Here is a 27,782-nt window from a genome sequence, read left to right on the forward strand (position 1 = left end):
GAAAAAAGAGAGAGAGAGAGTCGCCATTAGAATACTCGAGTGAAAAAAAAAGGAGACAGAACAGAACAGAGGAATATAATATACATTGACCTCTCTGTCTTAAGGGGAAAGCACATGGCTCTCTCTCCTCTTCTCCGTAAAATCGCGTATTTTTTAATTTTATCCTATCTTTCATAATTCACATGCACCCTCTCTTCTCTTCATTGGTTAATTAATCTTCCCAATGCTCATCATTTGAAGTTTATTTACTCTACCCAGGAGACTCTCTTCAGATCTATTTACTGTTCATTCTTCTTCCTTCTTTCTCTGTTAATCTCCCAGTGATCGGAGCCGGTGAAGGTATGCTTTTTTTTTCTTTTCCCGGCTTCTCATTCAATTTGTGTTTCTTTTTCCGATCATAGCTCAAAACTCAAAAGGTTTCATCTTTATTAAAACCCAGTTCCTTAGTTTTTGATTATTCTACTTTTTTCTAACTTCTTTACGTTTATTACATGTTTGATAGGTGACTTTATGATCCAATATTTCAATTCGAATATTAGTACATTTTTCATAAATATCAAGATTCTGGTCGGAGATGGATTGTACTGACTCTAATGTCTGAAACGTTGATACAGGTTCTTGATCAGACCAAGATTCTGTCTAAATAAAAAAGTGGTGTTGAGTTAAGAGTGTTTTTGTTCTTTTTTTGATAAAAAGAAAAAACTCTGATCAAATGGTCTGCGAGATGGAGACTGATCAGACCGAAGAGATGGACATCGAAGTCTTGTCATCCATGTGGCCAGAAGATGTCGGAACCCAAGCAGACAACAACCAGTTCAACGTCGAGAAACCCGCGGGAGATTCAGACACCTTAAAAGAAGTCGACATCGCCGAGAAACGCACCATGGCGGATCTAAAACGCTTGCCGGAACTAATGAACACCACTGACCAAGGCACCTCTCAGCTAACCAACCTCGTGAAACAATGGGAGTACATGCAAGACCACGCGGTTAAGCTACTACGAGAAGAGCTCAAAATCCTCACGAAACAAAGAGAAGAAGCCGAAGCCAAGGAGCTTAAGATCATAGAAGAGCATAACTTCGAAAGCCAAGAGCCTGAGAACGTTCCTGTTTTGGATGATACGAGCCATTTGTTCCGAAGGTATAAGCACAAGAAACGTGATGCGTTGATCGGTAGCAAAAGGGTTGAGATCGACGAGGAGTTTGACACGGTTGCGTACTGGAAACAGAAGGCGTTGAGTTTGGAGAAGATGCTTGAAGCGAGTACCGAGAGAGAGAGGAGGTTGATTGAGAAGCTTAACGAGAGTTTGAAGACTATGGAGAGTCACTCTGCACCGGTTGAAGAGTTGACTCAGAATCTCAAGAGAGCTGAAGGGTTCTTGCATTTCATACTTCAGAATGCACCTATTGTTATGGGACATCAAGATAAAGATCTACGTTACTTGTTCATCTACAACAAGTTTCCTACCTTACGAGAGCAGGTAAGATTAAGCTGTTTCTTGTTCTGTTCAATGTTCTAATCGGCTTAGGCGAATAAATCGTTCAGAGCCAAAATGATTTTTTTTTAAATCTTGATGTGCTTTATATTTGTCTAAAATGTTCTAAATCTGTTAAAAACGGTTTTAATATGTTTAAATCGATATAAATTAGTTTAAGTTTGTCAAATTAACAATAATGTTAGTGTAAATCCACAATTTTTTCCATTTTTTTTTGCATGTCTAAATTTTTATAATTCATCTAAATAATTTTATAATTAACCTTAAAAATTAAAATATCTAATGCAAAAATAAAATTTGTAAAAATAAATCAATAATCTGTTAAAAGCATATATTAATGTGTTTCTTACTAATGTCTCAGGACATATTGGGGAAGACAGACGTAGAGATATTTCATGGAGGTGGAGTCAAAGAGTCTGAATATTTCAAGAGAGAGGTTCTTGAAAAAGGCAAAGCTTCAAAGAGAGAAATCACATTTGAGACAGAGTTGTTCGGATCAAAGACATTTTTGATATACGTTGAGCCTGTTTACAACAAAGCACGTGAGAAAATCGGTATCAACTACATGGGAATGGAAGTAACTGATCAGGTGAGAAAGAGAGAAAAAATGGCTAAACTTAGAGAAGACAATGCAGTGAGAAAAGCAATGGAATCAGAGCTGAACAAGACCATTCACATTACAGAGGAGACAATGAGAGCTAAGCAGATGTTAGCTACAATGTCACATGAGATAAGATCACCGTTGTCAGGAGTAGTGGGAATGGCTGAGATACTTTCAACTACAAAGTTGGATAAAGAGCAAAGACAGTTGTTGACTGTTATGATGTCTTCTGGTGATTTGGTGCTTCAGTTGATTAACGATATTCTTGATCTCTCCAAGGTTGAATCAGGTAAGATAACAATGTTTTTTTTTCAAATTGTGTTTCCCATCTTTTTCAGATTCTTGATGACATGTTTTGTGTGTTGTTTTAAGGTGTGATGAGACTAGAAGCTACCAAGTTCAGACCAAGAGAAGTGGTGAAGCATGTGCTTCAGACAGCTGCTGCATCTCTCAAGAAAGACTTGACATTAGAAGGAAATATTACAGATGAAGTTCCAATTGAGGTTATTACACAAACAACACATTGTCTGAAAAGAGTTAACGTGGCAAAGTCTTTGTGATCTAACTTTTTTCATGTTCAGGTAGTTGGAGATGTTCTAAGGATCAGGCAGATTCTCACCAACTTGATCAGCAATGCTATCAAGTTTACACATGAAGGAAAGGTTGGGATCAAACTCAAAGTAATATCAGAACCATCCTTTGCGAGTGGTATGGAGCTAAACGCAGACGCTGAAGAACAAAACGGTTTGACTGAGACAGAGACTTCGGTTTGGATCCGCTGTGACGTTTATGATACTGGAATTGGAATCCCAGGCAAGTTCAAGAATAAAACTCAAGCTAAGCTATTAGACCTGCTGTTATTACCCGAACATGTCCAACCAAACCGAAAAGTTCGATTTTCAGTTAGTTCAGTTAGAAGATTCGATTCAGTCAGGAAACTAAAAAATATTTGGTTTTCGGTTTGGTTCATTAACCGGTTAGTTCGTTTAAAAAAAAAAAGAAAAAAATACCAAACAGTACTAATTTCAACCAAAATTCCAACCGAACTAACCAAAATCTGAACCGATTAACTGATCCGAACTAACCGAAGAAACCGAACCCGCAGGCCTATAAGCTATAGTTATTAAATATTAACCATGTCCATGTTTTGGTGTTTCTTTGTGCAGAAAAAGCACTTCCTTGTTTGTTCAAGAAGTACATGCAAGCAAGCGCTGATCACGCTCGCAAATACGGTGGAACTGGTCTCGGTCTCGCCATTTGTAAACAGCTGGTAAACTAATCTTCACATTACACAACACAGGTTTTAAAACTATTCATCACAGTAGAGGCAAACCATTCTGTTGTTTGTTTAACAGGTTGAGTTGATGGGAGGTCAACTTACAGTGACAAGCCAGGTCAACGCCGGTTCAACGTTCACGTTCATATTACCATACAAAGTTGCAACATCAGATGATCATTCGGATGATCAAGATTTCTCTGACATGGTGGATCATCACCAACCAGAACCAGACGACACAACCGAAGGATATTTCCAGTTTAAACCGCTTCTTGGTTCTATATATTCTAATGGAGGACCGGTCATAGGCAATAATAACTTCTTACCTCATAAAGTCATGCTCACTAGCCCTCTTAAGCTGATCAACGGCTTTGTCGCCGATCCTTCTAACAACACTGGACAAAGCGAGACGACTCAGGTTGAAAACAATGGTTACATGGATGAAACCTGTTCTGGTCCATGTCCCTCTAAGGAAACAGAATCTTGTAGTAGTTCACAAGCTAGCTCAGAAGGTGGACCCTTGGAAATGGAGTCAGAGCTTACAGTTTCATCTCGCAGGGAAGACGAAACAACAGAGACATCAAAGCAGCCAAAGATTTTGCTTGTGGAAGATAATAAAATCAACATCATGGTTGCAAAGTCTATGATGAAGCAGTTAGGCTATACCTTTGATATTGCTAATAATGGAGTTGAAGCCATAAACGCCATTAAAGACTCCAGCTACGACTTGGTACTAATGGTAAGTCAATTCTCCAAGATCCAAAGACTATTCTTTTCAACTAAACTTAACTTGAAGAGACATAAAACAATATTGGTTCACAGGATGTGTGCATGCCAGTTCTGGATGGTTTAAAAGCCACAAGACTGATACGTTCCTACGAAGAATCTGGGAACTGGGATGCTGCAATAGAAGCTGGAGTAGATATAAAGATATCAGAGAATGAACAAGCTTGTGTGCATTCCACAAACCGGCTGCCTATAATAGCGGTTAGTACTTCTTCATCACATACAGCTCTTAGGTCTGGGAATTTTAGGTATCAGTTCGGCTAAGATATTTCGGGTTAGGGTCTATAAGATCCATTTACTACCTGACCTATTTTTGGTTCGGGTTTGGATTTAGCTCGGCTAGTTTCGGGTTCATATTTGGTTCGTTTCAGATAGAATAACCACTGAACCCGAAAATATCCTCGGTTTCCATTTAGTTTTTGTTTCGGGTATAGAGACATAAGAACATTCAGATATTTGAGGGTTTCGGTCCAGTTCTAGTTTCGGTTATTTCGGTTCGGATGTTAGGTTCCGGTTTTTTTGCCCTGAACTATGGATACATACCTTGACAAAATTTTGAAGAGTAAAATGCGTTGTGGAATTTTGCAGATGACGGCAAATACATTAGCAGAGAGCTCAGAAGAATGTTATGCAAATGGTATGGACTCTTTTATTTCAAAACCTGTAACGTTGCAAAAACTAAAAGAGTGTCTACGACAGTATCTGCACTGAGATTTTCAGAGTTTTGGTATAGATTAAGTGTATGTGTTGTGCATAAAAGGTGTTAGGAATAAAGTTTTGGAGAGCTGAGCTATACAAAGTTAGCTTGCTCTCTTAGAGATTGTACAGTTTATCAATAAAAAAGCTTGTCTTCTTTATTTATCTTGATTTCGGTTGGCTGTAACCAAAGACTCCCAATGGGATCGTCATGTTCCCAACGCTGCGAGTTCCATATATAAAACCGGGCCTCAAGATTATCCCTGTAGTACAATATTAACCAAAACCTCATATAAATAGTCAAATCCAAATGTAGGATAACTATTATATGGTTTGGGTTGACTTTATGCTAATTATAGAAAGTAGAAAGAACCAGAATTCGAAAAAGCTAAACCAATGGCGCATGTACAGAATTCAACACGTGACTCACGTGGTTTGACAAAAACCATCAGCGGCCTAGTTTGTGTTTCTTGGACTAGAATTCAAATTGGGCTTCCATAGGCCCATGGTTTCTCGTGTTAAACCGAGTAAGGACGACTCTACTCCTACTCCCAAACAGCAGCTTAAACATTTCAATGGGAGAAGAAGAGTGAGATTTGGGATCACAGTAAAATCAGTCGACAGTAGCTGCTTCTCAAATCTCAACCGATCCGTTCTGAGATCGAAAGGAAGCTTTGATTATCGTCTTTGATGGCGAAGGAGCAAATCTTGAGGCCTTGGTTTCTGGATCTCGTACCGGCTTTGGTTATCTTGCTCGCCGCAGCTCATGTCATCGCCTTGGTACTTTCTAGTGATCTTTTCTATCTCTTTGGTATGATCTAGCCTCTAATCGTTGATCCTCTTGTGTGTTGGTAGGGTTACTGGATTTACAGATTGGCGACTGATCGTCGTGCTCAGAGTCAGAGAGGAAAGTTTCACTGAGGAAACAGTCGAGAGTAGGTTTCGTAAGCTGCATAGTTCCATAAACTGGCGGGGTTTGCTTCCGATCTGATGTTTGTGATCATTTTTATTTTTGTAGCTTATGATGTCGTTAGGTGGATGGATCATATATCTGTTTACTAGTTTGTTTCCACCTATGCTTGTAGCTTCTCTCTGAATTTTTATGCAATTTTTTGTTTGTTTGTTTTAAATAGATTTTGTAACGATTTTCATTGTTTTGTTTCACTACACCATTGTATTTTGATGTCTGCAGCCAGTAAATTTGAAACGAATTCTCTGTGCTTAATGGTTTAATTTGAGTTCTTGAGCTCCATTCAGCGTCAAAGACTATTGTTGTCATCCTGTGATAGTTTTCCATAAAGAAGATGGAAATAGTTTTCCATGCTAGATCAGCTTCACTAACTCTAAGTCTCTGTCTATGTTTTAACATGTATTAAGTAAAGGATTGAACACAATGAAGGGATTCTTTAATTCATTCTTAGGTTCTGGTTTGTTCTTTTTTTGGATTTATTAGTCTGTTCATCTATTCTCATTGAAAAATAAAGCTGAGATTCTTTGCGTCCTACCTTGCTGATATCTACTACTATAATAAATCATTGAATAGATGGTTTTCATATGCCAGGTATCCTTCAGTGGTGTTTCACAAATAGTCTGCGGGTAAGGCCAATATAGATGTTTCTCCAGTTGTGTTCATCAAGACAGAGTTGTAGTCTAATCTCTATAGTTACTGACATTTAAGGATCCCGCTGCAAGATGTAACCATGAGTGGAAAACTGTCTTGGAAAACCATTTTATATTTGCTGTGTAGTCATCATTTAAATAACTACATATCAAATCATGACAGGTTTAGGAGAGCTAATTAACTTCACACAAAAACCAAACCTTTTCCTTGGTGTGCTTATAAATTCATGTTCATTAAATTTTCCTTTGTCCTGTTTATTTCCTTTTGTAGAATGTAGTTTTTTTAATTTTAAATGCGTCATGCGTGAGGTTTATGATTCATCCGTTAATTGGCCAAATTGATTATCTTTTATCCATGTATACTTCACATGGTGACTCCAATGCGTGTATCAGCTAATGGTCGGTGGATATACCGATTTGTTCTCGCATCCAACTATAAGTTTTCCACTTGCTTCTCACTGTACCTACAAATATTTATCCGTTAACGCTTTCTTTACGCGTAACTTTGTTGGTGACTTCGGAGGCAACTTTTGTGATGAAAAGCAACCAAAAGTACAGAGAGCAAGAGTATATAATAACACAATACTATATGCAAATTATTGATTTACAGCTACAAATGCCATTTCCACCAACTATTAAGCTTTTATTTTCGTGTATAAATATTAAAAAGTTAATGATAATAACTCGACAAAAAGTTGTTCGTGCCTGCTGCCAAGTGCAATAATTATGAATTAGTTGGTTTAACATGTGGTTGCACCATTAATTCCAAATGAATGCAATTATTTACCAATCGAAAACATGAAACTGAATAAATAAAACAAAAAAAAGAATCATAAGAAGAAACACACAAATCTCTATATTCGTTGATAAAAGTGAAAATAATATCTCCCACCGCGTTGATTATTCAAGTAATTTATCGGGAATTATATCATATGGTTAGTCATTAACTAAGAAAAACACATGAAATACAGATAAGCCAAGGACACTATTGGAATTTTCTTATAAAACTCCAAAGCCATTTCAAGCCCCTTTTATTTTGTCACACCACACAAGTCGCCCTTTGGTAGAGAGAGAGAGAGAAAGGCCAACGACCACAGATAACAAACCCATACCATAACACCATGAGCCCCTCCAAGCAGCGACATCATCGCAGCTCCACCGGCGATACCAAGTCAAAACCGTTAAGATCCGCCTCCTCCTCCGCCACACCGGAATGGATCGCAGAAGCAATCAACGGCGGCTCCCTCCGCCGCGTAGATCCCGAAACAGGCACCGACGGCTGGGCTTCACCTCCCGGCGACGTCTTCTCCCTCCGCTCCGACTCCTACTTAACCAAAAAACAAAAATCCCCCGCCGGAGATTACCTCCTCTCTCCCGCGGGCATGGACTGGCTCAAATCGACCTCGAAGCTCGAAAACGTCCTCGCGCGTCCCGATAACCGCGTGGCGCACGCGCTCAGAAAAGCTCAATCACGCGGCCAATCTCTCAAGTCCTTCATCTTCGCCGTGAACCTCCAGATCCCTGGCAAAGACCACCACAGCGCGGTGTTCTACTTCGCGGCGGAGGAGCCGATCCCCTCCGGATCGCTCCTCCACCGGTTTGTAAACGGCGACGACTCGTTCCGGAACCAGAGGTTCAAGATCGTGAACCGGATCGTGAAAGGGCCATGGGTGGTTAAAGCGGCCGTTGGGAACTACGGCGCGTGCCTCCTCGGGAAGGCGTTGACGTGCAATTACCACAGAGGCGATAACTACTTCGAGATCGACGTCGATATATGCAGCTCGGCGATCGCGACGGCGATTCTGAGGCTCGCGTTGGGGTACGTGACGAGCGTGACGATCGATATGGGGTTTTTGGCGGAGGCGCAGACGGAGGAGGAGCTGCCGGAGAGGTTGATCGGAGCTGTGAGGGTTTGTCAGATGGAAATGTCGTCGGCGTTTGTGGTCGACGCGCCGCCGCCTCAGCAACTGGCGTCGCAGCCTTGTAGAACGTTGAGTTTGGCGAAAGTTAACCACGACGAGGACGAGGATTGAGATTTTGAATTTGAGGACAAACCAGAGGTCAATGCGTAACTGAGTGTATAATCTAATATCCAAGAATCTGAAACAATTTTCATCGATCTCAGTCAAATCTATGTTACATGAGATATTTTGGAGGATGTTGTAAATAATTTTTATTTTTACTGAGAAATTTTTATGATACATTAATGAAAATAAATTGAAATTCGAGGGTTCTTTTTGATATTGTTCTCTCAGTGAACCTAGAAGAAAAAAGCGTGTGATGATCTTCTATAGTCGTGGGGGAAGAAGATTCGTCATTATTATGTGAAAAGCGAAAATGTTGAAAACTTGGAGATATTTTCACCTCGAAATCCAAAAAGATAAGAAAAGTGTAAATAAGATGTATGTATGTTGGGCTGATTGATTGTTTGGGCTTTGACGGCTGAGAGCTGAAAACCATGCATGTATATTGGGCTGTATAATAATCTACTCTGTGATGACTTTCGCAGTGCATCATATCGATAAAACCGAACCTGCACATAGGGTTGAACACCCGTAGCCGTACTTGATCGAACAGAAATAGTAAAATACCCAAACAAGTATTACATTGAAAGAGATTGGATATACAAATCTGATAACCAAATATATGTATAGTTAATTTCATATTTGTAATTTACATTTATCATGTTATTCAAAATATTTATAATGATAATGCACATGGTTTAAAAATCAGATAATATACATATAATTGCAGATAAAATGATTTGTTATTCATTTAAAATGTATATCAAACTTCTTATTTTATATATTAACAAAAAAAAATTATTTAGAGCCTCGAAACAACAACTATATTACTTTTTCTATTTTTAAAATTGTAACCTATTAAAAACTTGAGCGATTAAAATTTTGAATTTTTTTTTAAAATCAAAATATTTGAACTCAACTAACGGTAACTGAACCGACTTGATACGTAAAAATATCACAACCTAATCTGATATATAAAATATCTGAATCTAGATTCCAATACTAAAATACCCAAAAACTTATAATATTCGATCAAAACCCGAATAGATATCCGAATAAATTCCAGCATTGCTGAAATGCCTCTAAGAGTGGAATAGTACGAATCCAAGATTCGGATAATAGTTGTGTCCGGGTAAAAAAAGCTTCGAACCCAATTTAAAGAAACGGGTTTGGACTGTGGGAATAAAATTATTTTTCTTTTCTTTTTAGCTTTTTCCTTCTCTGTTTAAAAAACTATTGGACGGAAACATCTGATTAAGGATCGGATCTAGGTCTCTACTTCTTCCCCGATTTCTCTCTATAGCTCGTCGATCGAAGAAGTAACGTAAATGGACAAAGGCAAAGCAGTGATGGGTGCTGGTCGGAGATGGGCCGTAGATTTCTCGGACCAATCTACCGTTCCATCTTCCCGGGACATCCTCGATCCACCTGGCTTCTCTCGTGCTTCTCCCGAACAGGTATTGAATTTGAATTTGAATTAGAATTAATTTGATAAATTTGTACGGGGAATTGACTACTGGGTTATCGATTGATTTCGTTGTTTTCAGGATGATTCAGCAACGAGCCGCCAAAAGAAAGACGCTGAAGCTACTTGGAAACTTCAGGTACTTTTAATCCGAATGATAACTACGGTTTGAGCGGTGCGGGATACGCGGTTTTATTGCGGTTTTAACAGCTATAAAAACGTATACATATATGGTATATGTAAAGATTTTTGTTAATGTTAACTGCGGGGCAGAGCGGTTCATAACATTCGAAGCCTTAATGTCTAATCTGAAACGTGCGGAACTCACTGCTATGTAGAGTGTCCTAAAAGCCATTGACTTTCACAGATTTGAACTGTTGTAGTCTTGTTGTAGACGTTACATAAGACTTATCTTTTTTATACTCTCACTGTTCATATTGTGCCCAGATGATTTATAAAAAAAAAAAAGGAAACTTTGCGTTTATGCTGACGGTGGAGATTGGGTTTGATGTTGGATGAATTTTTGTAACTAAAAGTTTTGTTTTTTTGGTAATGAATGAGCAGAAAGCATGGGAAGTAGCGCAGTCACCGTTTAAGAATCTGATGATGATGGGTTTCATGATGTGGATGGCTGGAAACACTGTTCATCTCTTTAGCATTGGTATTACTTTCTCTGCTCTTTGGCAGCCTCTCAGCGCCCTCCAGAGCGTTGGAAAGAGTAAGCTATCTCGCTCTTCTGCACAAGTTTGTTCTTTTTGAATTATACTTTGGTTTTTGTAATATATCCCCTTTGTTTGTAGTTTTTGAGCCATTCAAGGATAACAAGGTGGAACTACTTATGCCTAAGCTAGTGTTTCTTGCCCTTAACCTTGGAGGCTTAGCTTTGGGTATTTGGAAGGTAAGAAAAATATCCTTCCCCCGTTGTTCATTATGAAGCTCTGGTTTCTCATATAAACAAATTTATCTTTTCTTAGCTCAACACTTTGGGGCTTCTTCCAACTCATGCATCAGATTGGGTTTCATCTCTACCCCCTCCTCAGGTTTGTAATTTTTATCTGCAGCAGAATCTTTTGCTCAGGCGTTTCAATTCATCAGCTCTAAGCTGGACACATCATGTTTCCTCTATTTCTTTTTGCAGGAGGTTGAACACTCTGGCGGAGGATTTGCTTTCCACTGATGAGCATATGTCTCTTTGAGATAATTACGAAAGATACTTAAGTTATATCATGAGGGGAAGATTCATGTGGACCTTCTCATCTTTTGATCTTCTTGTAGCATTTTCAAAACTCTGAAACCATAGCTTTTTCACTTTTTGAGTTTTGATGTTCTTTGCTCATCATAACTATGAATTGTATTATTGGCATTTAAGTTACCTGTTTCCCAGCTTTTTAGACAGGTAACATTCATACTGTTCGGAAACATTATACACATCCGTAAGTTCTCTCCTATACTGTTACACCAGCAGAAGTTTAATATCTCATCCGCATCATCTTCTTGCTCCTTCTTTATCAGAACATCTATTCAAGATCAGAATCTGGAACGAGGAAACTGAAACACAGCGTAGTGAATCTCAGTATATTCCCAAACTCGTGTCTGGTGACACAAAAAGAGTGAAGAACATACCATCCACTCCATTTGGAAGCAAGCTGTCCAAATCTATCATACAAAGTGCTTTTAAAAGTTCGAGTTTGATCATCATGAAACATTTTAAATTTGATTTGCTTCCATCTTTTTGAATCATAATATAATGTTATATAACACATACATGCAAAGATTATAAAAATGTGTGTTATTAGACAAATCAAACAGAATACACTATTGTAACGTTCACATATCGTAAAACCCTCTTGTTCTGCAACAATGTAGATCTAAACTGCAGCAAAACCATTTTTAAAGAAGATTAAACAATAATCACCTTTCCTTCTTTGTTCCTTAATCATCATCACTGTCTTCATCCTTCTCTAATCGATCTTAACCGAGGAATAGATGAGCCTTGTGAACCAGAGACAAGCATAGAACCCTATCGTTCCCGTGAGCACAAAAAATGCGCAAGACGCGATGAGCATGTACCCAAAGTAAAGCATCGCCGACACCAGTTTTGTGATCTGAAGTTTTGTGTGAAAGTAAAACGCGGCGTAGAGGAAGAGATACAGAGCTGATGAGCCTGATGTTAGGTACGATCTCCACCACCACAGGTAATCCTCACTGCAAAGCTGGAAGTAGCAGAGTACTACTGTTATCTCGGCGCAAGTGACGATGAGGATCACAAAGACGAGGAAGAGGAATCCAAAGATGTAGTAGAACTGGTTGAGCCATATGGATGTGAGGATGAAGAAGAGCTCGATGAAGACTGCACCAAACGGTAAGATTCCACCAATGAGGATTGAGAAAACCGGGTTCATGTACCAAGCTTGCTCTGGGATTTGCCTTGGGATTTTGTTGGTTTTCACTGGGTCATCAACCGCTGGTTTCTTGAAACCAAGGTAAGCCCCAACAAAGACAAGAGGAACCGAGATGCCAAACCAGAGGAAGATCAAGGCGAACATAGTTCCGAAGGGGACAGCACCAGATGACTTTTGTCCCCAGATGAGAGCGTTTAGGACAAAGAAGATGGAGGAGACAACTGCAGGGAACAAGAAGGCTGTCCTGAAGGCGATTCTCTTCCACTCTGTTCCTTTGAACATTTTGTAGAGACGTGAAGAAGCGTAACCAGCAAAGAGTCCCATGAAGACCCAAAGCAGAAGCATGGCCGTCATCAGACCACCCCGGTTCGACGGGGAGAGGAACCCGAGCATGGCGAAGATCATTGTGACAAATACCATGCCTAAACATTGGACCCCTGTACCAACGTAGACGCAGAGCAGATCTGAATTGGTTGGAATCCTGAACACATCACCATGGACGAGCTTCCATCCTGTCTCTTCTTGAGCTTCTTCTTGAGTCTCAAGCTCGTTGTAACGTGAGATGTCACGGTAAAGAGTCCTCAGCATTATCATCGCCACCATACCAGACAGGAACAGGACGATCATCAGAGAATTGACGATAGAGAACCAGTGAATTTGGTTATCATTCATCAGAAGATACGCATCCCATCTAGATGCCCACTTTACTTCACTTTCCTGAACAGGAGCAGCAGCAGGAAATAAGAAAATAACTGAGAACAAGAACCATTTTATTTAAGACACAAATCACAGATTATTTTTTTATTTAAAAAAAGAACTTGCCTGGAAATCAACATCGTACGTGAAGATAATTTCCTTCTTTGGTTCAACCTCTTGAGGGGTTAAGGAGCTAACGACCAGGCGTTTTGTGTGAGGATCACAGGTCGTCAGGCGAGTCTTCTCACTCCACTTTCCATCGTATTCATGCTTAATACTGCAAATCAAGGGAAAAACAATCAGTACAAAAGAACAGAGAGGCATAAGAGACAATTCAAATAATGGACAAGAAACGGACCTATAAGGTTTGACTTCAAATCCCACAATCCTTGCAGAATCAGTTTGCACATCTCTGTGATATCGGACAGTAAACGCCAAGTGATTGTGTATAAAGAACTTTTGCTCTTTGCTCTGTGCATACAAAAGCCAGTTAAAGAAAATCAAGCTATCTCGAATGCATTTGAAATGCTGTTGACAATCGAAATCTACGTACCCCCGCATACTGGCCTTTAAGACCAACATGATAGCCAATCTGATAAACAACATCAGGAGAACCTAGACTTCTATCGACTGGATTCACAAGAGGAAGATTGTCGAGTATCCTAGCACACAAAAAAAAAAACACTTGTAAGAAAACCGACAGAAGGAAACCATGATCTACCTCAAGGAATGCAACAAAAGTTTATATTTTTTTGGTCTTACATGTTGACACGGTACTCATCATCAATCTTTTCTTTGAAGGCTTTGGCTGTCTTCTCATCAAGAGTGACCCGGCAGAGAACATTGCACATCTGTGCCTCCCGCATCTTAAACTGTAGTTGTTTCAACCCCACAAAAAGTTAGAGATGAATCACAGACTGATCATTTAAAATGCAATAGAGACACAAACCGAATAAGGAGCATTTTCAATCCGGTCACCACGAAGCACTTCTCCAAGATTCTCAGTACTATCAACAATCTTCTTAGGTTGGCAAAAAGGAAGCGAGTAGTAAGAGTACGGAAGCTGAGTCTTGATGGAGGTTAGTTTATTCACTTTAACCTTCAGCTCATCACCCTGCAAACCAAATTTTAATATGATTCCATCACTATCCGACTAATTTAGTACACTCTCACTAAGATTCGTAATATGATACAGCTCGCCTACAATGCCAGACATTGTTCAAAGCATCAGCACAATTCAATCATCACATTCTCTTAAGCAAAAGTCGGTGCATCAGCTTACTAAAGCTTTCTCGCGGATCTAATCCTAAAAGGTAAATCTACACCATACCAATCCCGAGAATTAAGATCGAGGAGATCCAATTCAGATCTAGAACCCTAGGGAGCTCAAATTCGAGCGTTTACCTTCTCGAAATCCTGAGGAGCGACACCTGGGAGGTAGAAGGAGTGAGCGACATGAACGCAGAGCAGAAGGATCAAGACGATCGCGGATCTAGAGGTTTCTGATATTCTCCGAAGCTCCATACCCATGGCTGTTCCAACAAAGGAAAAAATTTTCACCAAGATCTGAAGCTACGCGGCAGTTTGTTTGTTCTCTTATACGTTTGGAGACGAAGACCCGGTTGTAATGTGGTACAACCCGGTTTACCTCTCCGGTTCGGCTCTTAACTGTTCAGTCCTTATCAACCATTCATCATTCGCCACGTGACTATAATTATTCATGAAGTCTTTCCGTATGGGCTTAAATAGATGATGCCCACAGCCCACCATCTCATAAACCATGATTAGTTAATTAATCAATCCTTCTTAAGATGTTTTAGCGAATATTTGATATTTTATAGTATAAAGTATTTTATTTATTTAATAATTTTATGGGAAACTCTCTTAAATAGACTTTTTAAAGTTTTTGTCACAAAAATATTTTTCAAAAAAGAAAATGACCAAAATAGCTTTTCTTTTTTAGAAAATTTTAATTTTTTTTAGTTGGAAACTCTATCCCCAAAATTTTACCCCTTAACTCTAAACAAGTTTAGATTAGTTAATTCTAATAACATTTATTTTGCTTATTTTTTCCACTGAGATCTATTTTTGTGACAAAAACTTAAAAAATATTATCCTAATAATTTTTTCTAATTTCTAATTAATTTTATTCCAAACTTTATAACAAATTATACGTTATAGTGATTCTTTTCCGCTTAAATGATTTATTTATAAACTTAAAAGGTGAGCATTTCTTGCAGAAACACATAACAAAAGCAGATGCAAGATGTAAATACATATTAGTACAATCGATTGATTAATTAATCATGGTTTATAATACCGTGGGAATCATCAATTTAAGCCCATTAGTGGAAAGACTTTATGGTGGTCACGTGGCGAATTATTAATGGATGGTTAGCATTAAACAGTAACGAGCCGAACCGAACCGAACCGGAAAGGTAAACCGGGGTGTATTACATTACAATCGGGTCTTCGTCTCCAAGCGATACAAGAGCATAAACAAAGTAACAAACTGTATCATAAGCTTCAGATCTGAACATTTTTTCTCTCTTTCCTTTGTGGGAACAGTTCCAGCCATGGGTATGGAAGCTTCTGGATCCGCGATCGTCTTCCTTCTTCTGCTATTCATCCACGTAGCTCACTCTTTCTACCTCCCAGGTGTCGCTCCTCAGGATTTCGAAAAGGTGAACGCTCGAATTTGTGCTCCCTAGGGTTCTAGATCTGAATTGGATCTCCTCGATCTGAGTTTTCGGTTTTTGGTATGGCGTTAGAGTTCCCTTTAGGATTAGATCCGCGAGAAAGCTACTGTAAATGAGAGTCGGTGTGCTAATACTTTGATTTGAGATTCACAATTTTGATTGTTTACGTTAGGTTCTTAGTGCATGATTGATTACGAATCTCAGTCGAAGGATAGTTGCATGTTTCACTAGATTAGTTGGATAATGAGGGAATCATAATTCAAATGTGAGTCTTTTATTGGATGATGTTTTGCAGGGTGATGAGCTGAAGGTTAAAGTGAATAAGTTAACCTCCATCAAGACTCAGCTTCCATACTCGTACTACTCGCTTCCCTTTTGCCAACCTAAGAAGATTGTTGATAGTACTGAGAATCTTGGAGAAGTGCTTCGCGGTGACCGTATTGAAAATGCTCCTTATTCGGTTTGTCTCTCTATTGCATTTTATATGATCAATCTGTGATTTATCTCTAACTTTTTGTGGAACTGAATCAACTGCAGTTTAAGATGCGGGAGGCACAGATGTGCAATGTTCTCTGCCGTATCACTCTTGATGCCAAGACAGCCAAAGCCTTCAAAGAAAAGATTGATGATGAGTACCGTGTCAACATGTAAGGCCAAAAATAGAAACTTTTGTTGGGTTCTTTGCTTATATGGAGAACATGCTTTCCTTCTGTAAGTTTTCTTACGAGTCTTTCTTTTGTACTGCTAGGATCCTCGACAATCTTCCTCTTGTGGTACCAATTGAAAGAGGGGATCCGGGTTCTCCCGCTGTTGTTTATCAGCTTGGCTATCATGTTGGTCTTAAAGGCCAGTATGAGGGGGTAAGTAGGTTTCGAACTTTCGATTGTAAACAGCATGTCAAATAGCTTGATTTTCTAAACTGCATTTTGTATACACAGAGCAAAGAGCAAAAGTTCTTTATGCACAATCACTTGGCGTTTACTGTCCGATATCACAGAGATGTGCAAACTGATTCTGCAAGGATTGTGGGATTTGAAGTCAAGCCTTACAGGTTCGCTTCCTGTCCACAAGTTGAATTGTCTCTTGTGCCTCCCTGTTCTTTTGTACTGATTGTTTTGCCCTTGATTTGCAGTATTAAGCATGAATACGATGGAAAGTGGAGTGAGAAGACTCGTCTGACGACCTGTGATCCTCACACAAAACGCTTGGTCGTTAGCTCTTCTACCCCTCAAGAAGTTGAACCAAAGAAGGAGATTATCTTCACATATGATGTTGATTTCCAGGCAAGTTTTTTACATAGAAAATACTTCTGATCTGTTTCTTAAATAAAAATACTTAGTTAGTGCTGCTGCTTCTGTTCAGGAAAGTGAAGTGAAGTGGGCATCTAGATGGGATGCTTATCTTCTGATGAATGATAACCAAATTCACTGGTTCTCTATCGTCAATTCTCTGATGATCGTCCTGTTCTTGTCTGGTATGGTGGCGATGATAATGCTGAGGACCCTTTACCGTGACATTTCACGTTACAACGAGCTTGAGACTCAAGAAGAAGCTCAAGAAGAGACAGGATGGAAGCTTGTCCATGGTGATGTTTTCAGGATTCCAACCAATTCAGATCTGCTCTGCGTCTACGTTGGTACAGGGGTCCAATGTTTAGGCATGGTATTTGTCACAATGATCTTCGCCATGCTCGGGTTTCTATCCCCTTCGAACCGGGGTGGTCTGATGACGGCCATGCTTCTGCTCTGGGTCTTCATGGGACTCTTTGCTGGTTACGCTTCTTCACGTCTCTACAAAATGTTCAAAGGAACAGAGTGGAAGAGAATCGCCTTCAGGACAGCCTTCTTGTTCCCGGCAGTTGTCTCCTCCATCTTCTTTGTCCTAAACGCTCTCATCTGGGGACAAAAGTCATCTGGTGCCGTCCCCTTCGGAACAATGTTTGCCTTGATCTTCCTCTGGTTTGGCATCTCGGTTCCTCTCGTCTTTGTTGGAGCTTACCTCGGTTTCAAGAAACCAGCGGTTGATGACCCAGTGAAAACCAACAAAATCCCAAGGCAAATCCCAGAGCAAGCTTGGTACATGAACCCTGTTTTCTCAATCCTCATCGGAGGAATCCTACCGTTTGGCGCAGTCTTCATCGAGCTCTTCTTCATCCTCACATCCATCTGGCTAAACCAGTTCTACTACATCTTTGGTTTCCTCTTCCTCGTCTTTGTGATCCTCATCGTTACTTGCGCCGAGATAACAGTAGTACTCTGCTACTTCCAGCTCTGCAGTGAGGACTACCTGTGGTGGTGGAGATCGTACCTAACATCAGGCTCATCAGCGCTGTATCTATTCCTCTACGCGACGTTCTACTTCTTCACAAAGCTTCAGATCACAAAACTGGTGTCGGCGATGCTTTACTTTGGGTACATGCTCATCGCGTCTTACGCATTTTTTGTGCTGACAGGAACGATAGGGTTCTATGCTTGTCTCTGGTTCACAAGGCTCATCTATTCCTCGGTTAAGATCGATTAGAGGAGGATGAACAAGAAGATGATGGTGTTGGTGATGATTAAGGAAGAAAGAAGGAAAGGTGATTATAGTATATCTTCGTTTTCTTACTTTTCTTTAAAATGATTTTGTTGCATTTTAGATCTATTTTGTTGCGGAACAAAAGTGTTTTAATATATGTGAACGTCGTAGTAGTGTATTTTGTTTTATTTGTCTAATAACTCAATTTTTTATAATCTTTGCATTAGTGTATGTGTTATATAATATACGTTTTTTTATTAAAAAAAAGGTGGAAGCCAATCAAATTTAAAACGTTCGATGATGATTAGCCTAATAGTTGCAGTGGTTTGAGGCAGATGAATAACATTGGTTCCCCTTAAAAGAGATTTTAACAAAACATGCTTCCTCGACCAGATGTGCCACCATGCCTTGCTATATAAATCCCAAAACAAATCCTTTTGGGGTTTGCACCTTCGTTCCTAAGTCATGTCATTGTACTTCTAGCTCCATTTAGAATTGAATGAAGTCTTGAGATTGTCAGAATATCTGCGCACTCTTTGATTCATCGTCATAAATGATCTATTTAACATCACACGTGAATTTAAAGCCCAATCCTTTCCAACTTAAAGCCCACTGGAGAGGAAACCCATTTGTTTTAATATGGTCAGGCCTCAACTGTAACAGAGATTGACGGACAGAGAAAGTTCCTGGAAGATCCTCTTTACCCCCGCGTACGATAGACCTTGTTCCTCTCTGAGATCGATAGCCGACGACCCACCTGCTTCCTCTGGTCATCGCCGCGTCACAGATGTTCGTTTGACGACCTATTCTCGACGCGTCTTCCTTCCATCGCCGTCTTCAACTCGATCTATTTTCCACGGTACCCCCTTTTCATCGACTAGATCCGTGGATTTCTTCTTTCCTCTGAGCTATTTCTTATTATTCTTATAGCTATTTCTGTGAATTGATTCGATTTTCTAGGTTCATCAGATGCTTGACTCCATCAAGGTTTGGCTGCTTTAGGGTTTCCAACGATTCGAAGCTTCCTATTGGTTCAGGTAGTTGTTCACAGCTCAATTCCTTTCCCTGCTTACTCGTTTCCGCTTTACCTATTAATCTTCGATTTTATTTTTAAGGTTTTTATTTCAAATGGAAACGTCAAGCACCAACAACGACACCTTCAGAGGCTCTCCGCGAAGAAACTCGTCGATCCTCTCAGCCTCCAACCTCATCCAAGCCCCTATATCAACCTTACTAGAGTACTCAGGCCTTTTTCGACCAAGGCCCACAAGTCCCACTCACGAGGCCTCCGAAACAGCAACGCTGGTTAGTACTGGTAGTGATGATTCTCCGGGGATAAACTCCAACGGAGGAGAGGTTGCCATTAGGATTATCGGGAACGCGGAGCAGGATGATGTTGAAAGTGATATCACTGGTGCCGCCCAGACTGAAGGTCTTGGCTCTTCTTCTGCGGGAACTGGAGAAGGGGCTTCCACAGGTGAATCTGTTGGTGGAGATGCTGCTGCTGCGAGCCGAGATTCGCCTTACCAAAGATATGATATTCAGCAGGCTGCAAGGTGGATCGAGCAGATTCTTCCCTTTTCTTTGCTTCTCTTGGTCGTCTTCATCCGCCAGCATCTGCAGGGTATGCTCCTCTCTTTCTATTATTAGATGTTTAATGTTCTTAGTTAATTGACTTTTTTTTTGCTTCCTATTGTTTAGGTTTCTTTGTTGCAATTTGGATTGCTGCTGTCATGTTCAAGTCTAATGATATTATGAAGAAGCAAACCGCATTAAAGGTTTAATTTTTTTTTTTTGCATTTATTGCTTTTTTTTCTTTTCTAAGTTTAAATAAATGGGTAGTTATTAAGTCTTAAACATGTCTCTGATAATGTTTTGCAGGGTGAGAGGCAGATATCGGCTTTAATCGGGATCTCTGTAGCGTTTGCTACCCATGTGGTTGGTGTTTATTGGTGGTTTCGCAAGGATGATCTATTGTATCCCTTAATCATGTTCCCTCCCAAGTCCATACCTCCTTTCTGGCATGCCATTTTCATCATTGTCGTCAATGGTGTGTGTACCCAAACTCTCTTTTTTTTTTAATTTAGTCACAAAATATATAAATATCACCATGTTACATGCATTTTTTATAATTTTGTGCTTACACAACTTGCAATTTTGCCTCAGATACACTTGTACGGCAGGCCTCAATGATACTCAAGTGTTTTCTCTTGATGTACTACAAGAACAGTAGGGGTCGAAATTATCGTAAACAGGTCAGGGTTCTTCTGTCTCTGTCCCTTTTAGCTTTTTACACTTTTAAGCAGCGATCATTAATTTGGTTAGTTAACTTTTTTTTTATGTAGGGTCAATTGCTAACTTTGGTTGAATATTTGATGCTTCTGTACCGCTCATTGCTGCCTACCCCTGTATGGTACCGTTTCTTCTTGAACAAGGATTATGGAAGCCTCTTCTCCTCTCTTATGACAGGACTCTATCTGACTTTCAAGCTCACTTCCGTAGTTGAGAAAGTAAGTGTTCTCTCCAGAATCTCATCACCCTCTTTTTTATTATTTTCTGGAAGTAGTAGCTGATGAGGGGAAATTGGCAATTAAATTTTTAGGTTCAATCTTTCTTTACCGCATTAAAATCTTTGTCACGCAAAGAAGTGCATTATGGATCATATGCAACCACAGAGCAGGTCAGTGTTTAGAAAAGATTTATATATATATATAACTAATGCCTCTTTCAGATTCAATCCTAAACAAGCAAGAGAAATGGCTGCAGGTGAATGCTGCAGGGGACCTGTGTGCCATCTGCCAGGAGAAGATGCACACACCAATTCTTCTTCGCTGCAAGCACATGTTTTGCGAAGATTGCGTTTCAGAGTGGTGAGTTGTTTTTGTGCATATATAGCAGTTAGTTCTTTGTGTGTGTGTGTGTGTGTGTGGATGTTTGAATGAATGTTGATTATTATGATTGGTGCAGGTTTGAGAGAGAGAGGACTTGTCCTCTGTGCAGAGCCTTGGTCAAGCCAGCAGATCTGAAATCGTTTGGTGATGGATCCACCAGCCTTTTCTTCCAGATATTCTGATTAACATGCATACAAAGCACAACGTATAAAATAGATCATCACAAGCCCCTTGGGTAGAGAGTATTGCCGTTTAAGCTGTGCACGAAAGACACCACTACTGATGATGATGTCTTGAAGATGTTTATACAATCTCATTTGTTAATATGAAAATCGCCTTTTATATATTCGTTAGCCTAAAAAGAAAAAGAATTCAATATTCAAAAAATCGTATTTATTCAATATGAAAAAGTTCTTACTACAATTATCGACAAAGGCAAGGAAGCTGTTCATAAGTTTTTTGAAACTTTTCTTTTGTCGAAAATCATTGTTATTCCACCATCAACTTCTACATTGTTTTGCTACAATCCATGCTTACGATTCTTCTTTCATGTTGATGATGATCCTCTCCTTGCTTGTGATGGGTATCTATATACTTCAAACACATCTGAACCGTTCGTTTTACGATTTAATTAAAGAGCTGCTTTATCCAAAAAAATCAAGTAATTATGACATGGCAGTAGATTAATTTAGCGTTAATTAATACGAAATTCCCATGTTTAATTGATTTCCACCAACCTCTACCTATATATTATCAGTTCCATTTTCTAGAGGTTCTAGTAGTGACTACATATTATACGGCAAGATTATCTGCATGCATGTGTTTGATTTTTGGTAAAATGTTAAAATTTATACAATTTTTGAATTTTTGAGTGTTGCAAGCAACTTATTACAATAGGAAATAGAAACAAAGAAACAACCCAACTCGAGCAATAAAAGACCATCAAGGTGGTCTGCATGCATGTGTTGGTAAAATGGTATACATCTTATGTTCTAAACACATCAGAGCCACTCTTATTTTGTAGCAGTTTAGTTACATCAGCAAAACAGATTAATTTAAAATATAAACTCTTTTCATGGAGTTTCTTCACGAAAGTACATCCATCTTTGCGTAGCGTTGAAGGCTTGAAGCCTAGTCTTGGTTCGTTAGCATACCTAATATGATTTTCACTTGAAGTGAAATTGAAGAAACACAGTTTTAGTATACTGACTAATGAATAAATTAAAGAAGCTGGTATAGTAAACATATACAAATAAATACTATGATCCAAGAATCAAATATTCCAAAAGGTTTTAAAGTTACAGTAGAAAGACTAATTTGACATTGTATATATTACTACGTACGTAAGGATAATGCAACAAGCTGACGCAGGAAGATCAGTGACGCATTTTCTCAGAAAAAAAAAACTCAAAAAAAGATCAGTGACGCATTTGTTGTAAGAAAATATCGCAACAGAGAAGCTAATTGACGAGATAAAGAAAATGTATGGAAAAATGGAAAGGGTTTATATATGGCTGGCTAGTGTTTGTAAGCCTGTGTTGCGTATCAAAATGTAAATGAAACCTCTTCAAGTCAAATTCCAAAGCCCAATGTTCTGTGCATCCCACTATGACACTATATCCACTTATCCGACTAATCTACTATTCGTATAAACGTTCCTATAATCCTACTAAACTTCATTTGCAAGACGATAATCATTTTCCTCACCACAATAGTCGGAGATAAGCTCTCACACTCAGCCGTATCAATTTCAACCGCTTCAACTAATTGTGGCTGATTATACTTATTTGATTGCACACAGCTAACCAGCACAGAAACTACAACTCTGGCACAAAAAAATAAAAGAACTTAGATCAAAAATATTCACCTAACAAGACACATAAACTACAACTCCTCTGATTCTGAGCTCATCAAGTCCAAGCTTTGGTTAATTGCCGCCACTAAATCATCAGTAAAACCCAGTCATGTTCCATATATTCAAAGTGTAATCTACGTAACTTTGATAAACCTTTTATAGTTGGGAATGAACCATTCAGAATAACCGTGAGTTAGAGTCTGCAAAAAGAAGAAGTATACATTCCAGTGACAATAGATACTTAGAATACAAACATCATATTCCAACGAGTCTAAGAAGCATAATGGGTCAACCAAACCTAATCCAAATAGAAAAAGGACATTAGATTGTATGAGAAATCCAACAAATATTCCCTATTATACATACATGCTAATTCACACATATACGTTATGTCATATGTTTAAATTTATTATAAGACAAAATCTGTGATACAAAGAATTTACAAAGCTTTGAAGCTAAATCTAATGCCAATCAGTTTAAGATTATAAAATAAAGAATGAGATACAACATATATAATGCATATACATAACTTGGTATGGATAGACATAATATGAACACATAATCACTAGGATTCAGTGAAGATCCAAGAAGGAGAAGTTATGACATAGAGAGAGTGAGCACGCAAAAGCAACTATATACAACAAACTTAATTTTATACAATTCCCCCTTTGTGTGCTCACTCTCTTCTGTCAACTTCTTTTTCCCCATCAACATGAACATATAAGAAATTTAATATATTGAAGAGAAACAACATATGTGTATATATAGCTAGGAAAAACTAGCTCAGAAACTGATGATAAAAGAAAGTAAAACATAAAAAGAGAGAAGTTGCAAGTACAGATCGAAGGTACTTGAGATCAGATTTGGGAATAATAACAACTAACAAGACCTCGATCTATGAATCCATAAAAGGAAAGTAAAATATCTAAGTACGGACACTAACTAGGGTTTCTCTAATTCTCAGCTCTAGATTTTTTTTCGTTTTAAAGAACTGAAGCTAGAAACAAAAGGTGATGAAGATACGACTCAGAATTGAAACTGGTATGGAGAAAGAAAGGTTAATCTTATATAAATATTCACTCTCTCCATGCAAAATATAAGCATATATGTGTGCTGGCTCTTTCTCTTTATCTCTCTATCAAGAGAGAGTAGAAAAAATTTAAAGCCCTAAAATGAATAAGATCTGAAACATTTTTTAGAAACTTAGATTTAATGGAAGCAGAAGGGAAATGAAAAACAGAGAGGAAGGAGATTAATAAGTACGGATGGGGAAAACGCTTGGTTATGGTTTGTCGGAGAGAGAAACGTGTCGCTATCAAAAGGCCAAGTCTTTTGTCTTTGGTCGTTGATTTGACTTGAGATGCGTTATAAGCCGTTGGATGTGTCTTTCTTTTATCAGTTCCGTCTCTTTGCCGTCTTATCTGTTTAATGTCCTTGTAATAGATTGCGTCATTAGTGAAGGACACACGCGTGTCGCGCCATCATCTTTTCTTCATTACCTTAAATCTGGATTAATGCTGACTTTATTTTATTTTTTCGTGTCACGGTTTGCAGGAGACTTGCAAGTTAAGAAGCTACTTAGTTTTTTTAACCAAGGAGTAGAATAGTTAAAATGATAGTGTTGATGTAGCTAATGCTGTATAAATATGATTAGTGTAGTACCTATACACGGTTCTGTTTAAGTCATACAGCTCCTCCTAGCAAAATAAATCATGTAAAAATACTTGATAACACAGTAAATTGTCGTATATAAAGTATTAATATTATTCAAAATATGTTCTATAAAATATGAGATGAAAAATCTTAATAGAATATGAGACTTAGATACTTAATTTACAGTGAATTTAAATTAATCAGTTCAACAGTAACACTGTTTATCCTTCTGTCTCACTTGAATTCACAGTCAATCTAGGCTTGACTTAGCACTATATCTCTTGTTTATATCAGAACAAGAACACAAGTTTTTTTTTTGCCATCTTAATATGTTGAGCCTTTTTTAACAATATGTGAAGCATATAAAACTGCTTTGCAAGTGAAAAAAAAACATGATTCAATATCAGAGAGGGGCTGCGACTAAATAAATGGTAAACATTGATTCACAAATCATAGTTCAACAGATTAGCTTTACCTCATCAACCCCTATGGCTGCACAATTTTCGAATCAACATAGCCTAAAATCCCTACAAAGTCCTATACTTTTAACCAAATAAGACTCAGCTGTATAAATTAAAAACTCTTCTACAGTACTTCCACATAGAGACAGACCGCGCAACTGTTGTCTAAGCCTCTTCACCCTCTTCCTCCTCTTCCTCTTCCTCTTCTTCCTTGGGTCCACCCTCTTCCTCTTCCCCTTCTTCCTTGGGTTCTTCACCCTCTTCGGCTTCTTCCTTGAGTTCTTCACCCGCTTCAGCTTCTTCCTTGGGAGCTTCCTTCTCCTCCTTCTTCTTCTTCTTGCCCTTCAACTTATCAACCAAAATCTGCAGAGGCTTGGATTCATCGTCAGATGCATGCTCATCATCACCCACCTTTTCATCATCAGTCCTCTTCCTCTTGCTCTTCGTAGAGGAAGCCATAGGTTTTGCCTCCTTTTCAGAGACAGCCTCCGATGGAGATGAAGAAGCCCCTTTCTTCTTCCCGTTGGTAGCTTCAGAAATCTTGTTGCATGACCTAAGACGCGATGCCGCTGCTACCATCTTCCCACCAATATCCCCCATGACACCATTTGTCCTAGCAGACTTCCTGTTCGTCCTGCAAAGCGTTTGGCCCAAGATGTAACAACGAATAATATAACAGCCACTGTATCAGACAGCCACATTAACCTCTTGAGATTATCGATACTACCAAACACAACACACAGGTTCTGAATCAAGACATGACCAAGAATAAGAAGAGTCTCTCTACTTACGGTTCTGGGATAACATCAGCGATCTCATCGTCAGATTTGTCCTGTAGGGAGATATTGAACCATTAATAAATAATCCTCAACAACCAAATCAACATTAAAAATGATAAAAACAACTCTCTACCTCATCAGCATTATCCTCATCATCATCATCATCTTCTCCAACTAACTCCCACCTCTCGTTGTTCATATCCAAGATCTCTTTCTCACCATCATCATAAAAAACCTATTATCACACAACGTTAGCAAAGCAAAGTAAGGTAACAAACATTAATTGACTAATTGAATGCAACTAAAATTGAATAATTAAGGATCCTGAAATCAACCTAACTCAAATCAATATCAACAATTCATTTAATGAAAGATGTAATTGAATCTACATCAAATCCAGATCTACAGAAACAAAGGACATGATTATTACCCGATGATTCTTAGTGCGGGAGTTAAACGAATCAACCACTCCTTTGTAGAATCTACACACAACCAAAGAGAGATCTGTAAGATTCAAACATCACAATTACTTAAAAACCAAAACTTTATCAAGTTAGATCGAGTAACTCACTTGCGATCTATCGGCCACCAAACTTTAACCCTTGAACCCACCAACTCTTCACCATTGCTCACCTGTTACAAATCATTAGTTCGAATCAATTGGAAACGAGAAGAATCGAAGTTGAATTGTATGATCGATTGAGAAAACCTTATCCTTCCCAGAGACAGTTGAAGGTTCAGTCTTGGCGGGTGATGATGAGAGCTTCTTAGCACCAACCATTTTTCAGACAATTGAGAGGGAATCTAGGTCGGAGAGAGAGAGAGAGAGATCTTCTCTTACAGCGCAGTAAGAGGGATGAATTGTGAGAGAGAGAATGAGGGAAGATTCAATTTAAATTGGAGATTTTTTAGGGTTCGAAAGGGTGTGTCATTCCCCCTTGAATAATTGTTGAAACAAACCAACATAAAACGGCACGTGAGTTTTTACTACATTGGAGTCATCGGTCACGTGAGTGATGCTGACCACATGTTTAACCGTGTTTTGCTTCTTGTCTAAGTGAATGGCTCATGTTTAACCGTGTAGTACTTGTCCTAATCCTTTCCACTAAAAGTGTCCGAGTGTCTTTTCTTTTCTTCTGTCTAAAAGTGTTTTAAGTTAAAAGCCTACTCTTGGCAGATATTTTATTACTAACGCGTTGCTGATAAATAGTGTAGTTTTTACAAGAGAAAAAAATACTTTTGGATTAAATATGGCAAATAAGAAAATACATTTTGCAAAACTTAAATAATAAAAGTAACTTATTTTTCAAAACCGATGAAATTGTCATGTAAAACTCAGTGATATTTAATAAATAAAAAATTTAAAGATGAGTAGGATAAAAATAAATGATTTCATTGTCGTATTAAAATAATAAACAAAAAAACTATGAGTGTCCAATTATATTTGATATAAATTTGAGAATAAATTTAAAAACAAAATATTGAGAACTTTTTTTTTTTATCAAAATAGACAATATCACATTGTTAGATAGTTAAAACATTCGATCGGATTTATAACGGACATGTTCTAAAAGTATTTGGTTCATCGTAACCAGGACTGTCTAACAGCACGTGCAACTGGAGCGGTCGAACAGGATCCGAATATTGAAAATAAAATTTTTAAAATTTTTCAACAACATATGTATAAATTATGGTCTAAAATTTCAAAAATTATATATAGTACTCACTAATTTATAATTTATAAAAAATGTTAAACATGTATAAATAAAATTATTAATTTATCAAACTATTTTATTATATTTTAAACATAACGTTAATATTTTTTGAACAGGGTCCAAACAAAATTTGAGACAGCCATGATCGTAA

The 27,782-nt window shown here is 38.4% G+C and overlaps 8 protein-coding genes across 13 annotated transcripts; 6 read left to right on the forward strand and 2 right to left on the reverse strand.

Annotated features, from left to right (window-relative positions):
• The first annotated feature begins 108 nt into the window (after positions 1–108).
• On the forward strand, positions 109–6,037 carry LOC103855883 (histidine kinase 5). Its single transcript, XM_033286928.1, is given in 11 exon segments — positions 109–339; positions 615–1,480; positions 1,857–2,385; positions 2,469–2,599; positions 2,678–2,921; positions 3,168–3,250; positions 3,253–3,366; positions 3,452–4,111; positions 4,195–4,359; positions 4,747–5,634; positions 5,710–6,037. Coding segments are annotated over 9 exon segments (2,817 nt in total). The 5' UTR covers positions 109–339; positions 615–712; the 3' UTR covers positions 4,870–5,634; positions 5,710–6,037.
• On the forward strand, positions 5,522–6,795 carry LOC103855884. 3 transcript variants are annotated; one of them, XR_630781.3, is made up of 3 exons: positions 5,522–5,634; positions 5,710–5,828; positions 6,416–6,795. XR_630781.3 is itself a non-coding variant. In XM_009132932.3 (3 exons), the coding sequence occupies exons 1-2, from the start codon at positions 5,545–5,547 to the stop codon at positions 5,773–5,775; spliced, it is 156 nt and encodes a 51-aa protein (XP_009131180.1). In that variant the 5' UTR covers positions 5,522–5,544; the 3' UTR covers positions 5,776–5,789; positions 6,416–6,795. The 3 variants fall into 3 exon arrangements, 2 of the variants coding, with proteins under 2 accessions (XP_009131180.1, XP_009131179.1); XM_009132932.3 differs by having other exon boundaries at positions 5,710–5,789; XM_009132931.3 differs by lacking the exon at positions 6,416–6,795 and having other exon boundaries at positions 5,710–6,076.
• Positions 6,796–7,364: 569 nt separating this feature from the next.
• LOC103855885 (protein ENHANCED DISEASE RESISTANCE 2-like) lies at positions 7,365–8,715 on the forward strand. The gene has a single exon (XM_009132933.3). The coding sequence runs from the start codon at positions 7,596–7,598 to the stop codon at positions 8,505–8,507; it is 912 nt and encodes a 303-aa protein (XP_009131181.1). The 5' UTR covers positions 7,365–7,595; the 3' UTR covers positions 8,508–8,715.
• Positions 8,716–9,681: 966 nt separating this feature from the next.
• LOC103855886 (ER membrane protein complex subunit 4) lies at positions 9,682–11,393 on the forward strand. Its single transcript, XM_009132934.2, has 6 exons — positions 9,682–9,955; positions 10,046–10,102; positions 10,528–10,681; positions 10,764–10,861; positions 10,938–11,003; positions 11,102–11,393. The coding sequence occupies exons 1-6, from the start codon at positions 9,827–9,829 to the stop codon at positions 11,138–11,140; spliced, it is 543 nt and encodes a 180-aa protein (XP_009131182.1). The 5' UTR covers positions 9,682–9,826; the 3' UTR covers positions 11,141–11,393.
• A 275-nt stretch (positions 11,394–11,668) lies between these two features.
• On the reverse strand, positions 11,669–14,713 carry LOC103855888 (transmembrane 9 superfamily member 8). The gene is made up of 7 exons (XM_009132935.3): positions 14,466–14,713; positions 14,011–14,175; positions 13,824–13,933; positions 13,615–13,723; positions 13,420–13,532; positions 13,188–13,338; positions 11,669–13,082 (listed from the first exon to the last, which is right to left on the reverse strand). Exons 1-7 carry the CDS (start codon positions 14,589–14,591, stop codon positions 11,925–11,927), a joined length of 1,932 nt encoding a protein of 643 aa, XP_009131183.2. The 5' UTR covers positions 14,592–14,713; the 3' UTR covers positions 11,669–11,924.
• Positions 14,714–15,493: 780 nt separating this feature from the next.
• Positions 15,494–18,525, forward strand: LOC103855889 (transmembrane 9 superfamily member 8). The gene is made up of 7 exons (XM_018657469.2): positions 15,494–15,745; positions 16,056–16,220; positions 16,298–16,407; positions 16,509–16,620; positions 16,699–16,811; positions 16,893–17,043; positions 17,123–18,525. Exons 1-7 carry the CDS (start codon positions 15,638–15,640, stop codon positions 18,278–18,280), a joined length of 1,917 nt encoding a protein of 638 aa, XP_018512985.2. The 5' UTR covers positions 15,494–15,637; the 3' UTR covers positions 18,281–18,525.
• Positions 18,526–18,905: 380 nt separating this feature from the next.
• LOC103855890 (RING finger and transmembrane domain-containing protein 2) lies at positions 18,906–21,594 on the forward strand. Of its 4 annotated transcripts, none has more exons than XM_009132936.3 (10): positions 18,906–19,136; positions 19,238–19,317; positions 19,393–19,901; positions 19,979–20,055; positions 20,159–20,327; positions 20,444–20,532; positions 20,623–20,787; positions 20,880–20,957; positions 21,044–21,147; positions 21,245–21,594. In XM_009132936.3, the coding sequence occupies exons 3-10, from the start codon at positions 19,406–19,408 to the stop codon at positions 21,348–21,350; spliced, it is 1,284 nt and encodes a 427-aa protein (XP_009131184.1). In that variant the 5' UTR covers positions 18,906–19,136; positions 19,238–19,317; positions 19,393–19,405; the 3' UTR covers positions 21,351–21,594. The 4 variants fall into 4 exon arrangements, with proteins under 4 accessions (XP_009131184.1, XP_033142796.1, XP_033142798.1 ...); XM_033286905.1 differs by having other exon boundaries at positions 19,238–19,314; XM_033286907.1 differs by having other exon boundaries at positions 18,933–19,136; positions 19,208–19,317.
• Positions 21,595–25,072: 3,478 nt separating this feature from the next.
• LOC103855892 (DEAD-box ATP-dependent RNA helicase 28) lies at positions 25,073–26,883 on the reverse strand. The gene is made up of 6 exons (XM_009132939.3): positions 26,626–26,883; positions 26,488–26,549; positions 26,347–26,398; positions 26,050–26,151; positions 25,929–25,969; positions 25,073–25,771 (listed from the first exon to the last, which is right to left on the reverse strand). The coding sequence occupies exons 1-6, from the start codon at positions 26,695–26,697 to the stop codon at positions 25,303–25,305; spliced, it is 798 nt and encodes a 265-aa protein (XP_009131187.1). The 5' UTR covers positions 26,698–26,883; the 3' UTR covers positions 25,073–25,302.
• Positions 26,884–27,782: the final 899 nt, after the last annotated feature.

The sequence above is a fragment of the Brassica rapa genome, chromosome A03, assembly GCF_000309985.2.
Source record: "Brassica rapa cultivar Chiifu-401-42 chromosome A03, CAAS_Brap_v3.01, whole genome shotgun sequence".
In the NCBI taxonomy this organism is placed as follows: Eukaryota; Viridiplantae; Streptophyta; class Magnoliopsida; order Brassicales; family Brassicaceae; genus Brassica; species Brassica rapa.

What these genes read in the sequence shown, in the direction of transcription:
- LOC103855886 (XM_009132934.2), top strand. Translation starts at nt 9,827, where the DNA reads ATGGACAAAGGCAAAGCAGTGATGGGTGCTGGTCGGAGATGGGCCGTA. An exon ending in CCTCCAGAGCGTTGGAAAGA is followed by an intron (nt 10,682 to 10,763) that starts GTAAGCTATCTC and finishes CTTTGTTTGTAG; the next exon opens with TTTTTGAGCCATTCAAGGAT. An exon ending in CATCTCTACCCCCTCCTCAG is followed by an intron (nt 11,004 to 11,101) that starts GTTTGTAATTTT and finishes TTCTTTTTGCAG; the next exon opens with GAGGTTGAACACTCTGGCGG.
- LOC103855888 (XM_009132935.3), bottom strand. Translation starts at nt 14,591, where the DNA reads ATGGGTATGGAGCTTCGGAGAATATCAGAAACCTCTAGATCCGCGATC. An exon ending in CTCCTCAGGATTTCGAGAAG is followed by an intron (nt 14,176 to 14,465) that starts GTAAACGCTCGA and finishes TTTGGTTTGCAG; the next exon opens with GGTGATGAGCTGAAGGTTAA. An exon ending in CGTACGATGTTGATTTCCAG is followed by an intron (nt 13,083 to 13,187) that starts GCAAGTTCTTTT and finishes GCTCCTGTTCAG; the next exon opens with GAAAGTGAAGTAAAGTGGGC.
- LOC103855890 (XM_009132936.3), top strand. Translation starts at nt 19,406, where the DNA reads ATGGAAACGTCAAGCACCAACAACGACACCTTCAGAGGCTCTCCGCGA. An exon ending in GTCGAAATTATCGTAAACAG is followed by an intron (nt 20,533 to 20,622) that starts GTCAGGGTTCTT and finishes TTTTTTATGTAG; the next exon opens with GGTCAATTGCTAACTTTGGT. An exon ending in GAAGATTGCGTTTCAGAGTG is followed by an intron (nt 21,148 to 21,244) that starts GTGAGTTGTTTT and finishes TGATTGGTGCAG; the next exon opens with GTTTGAGAGAGAGAGGACTT.
- LOC103855889 (XM_018657469.2), top strand. Translation starts at nt 15,638, where the DNA reads ATGGGTATGGAAGCTTCTGGATCCGCGATCGTCTTCCTTCTTCTGCTA. An exon ending in CTCCTCAGGATTTCGAAAAG is followed by an intron (nt 15,746 to 16,055) that starts GTGAACGCTCGA and finishes GATGTTTTGCAG; the next exon opens with GGTGATGAGCTGAAGGTTAA. An exon ending in GATGAGTACCGTGTCAACAT is followed by an intron (nt 16,408 to 16,508) that starts GTAAGGCCAAAA and finishes TTGTACTGCTAG; the next exon opens with GATCCTCGACAATCTTCCTC.
- LOC103855885 (XM_009132933.3), top strand. Translation starts at nt 7,596, where the DNA reads ATGAGCCCCTCCAAGCAGCGACATCATCGCAGCTCCACCGGCGATACC.
- LOC103855884 (XM_009132932.3), top strand. Translation starts at nt 5,545, where the DNA reads ATGGCGAAGGAGCAAATCTTGAGGCCTTGGTTTCTGGATCTCGTACCG. An exon ending in CAGCTCATGTCATCGCCTTG is followed by an intron (nt 5,635 to 5,709) that starts GTACTTTCTAGT and finishes GTGTGTTGGTAG; the next exon opens with GGTTACTGGATTTACAGATT.
- LOC103855892 (XM_009132939.3), bottom strand. Translation starts at nt 26,697, where the DNA reads ATGGTTGGTGCTAAGAAGCTCTCATCATCACCCGCCAAGACTGAACCT. An exon ending in ATGAGGATAATGCTGATGAG is followed by an intron (nt 25,970 to 26,049) that starts GTAGAGAGTTGT and finishes ATCTCCCTACAG; the next exon opens with GACAAATCTGACGATGAGAT. An exon ending in GCTGATGTTATCCCAGAACC is followed by an intron (nt 25,772 to 25,928) that starts GTAAGTAGAGAG and finishes AACGCTTTGCAG; the next exon opens with GACGAACAGGAAGTCTGCTA.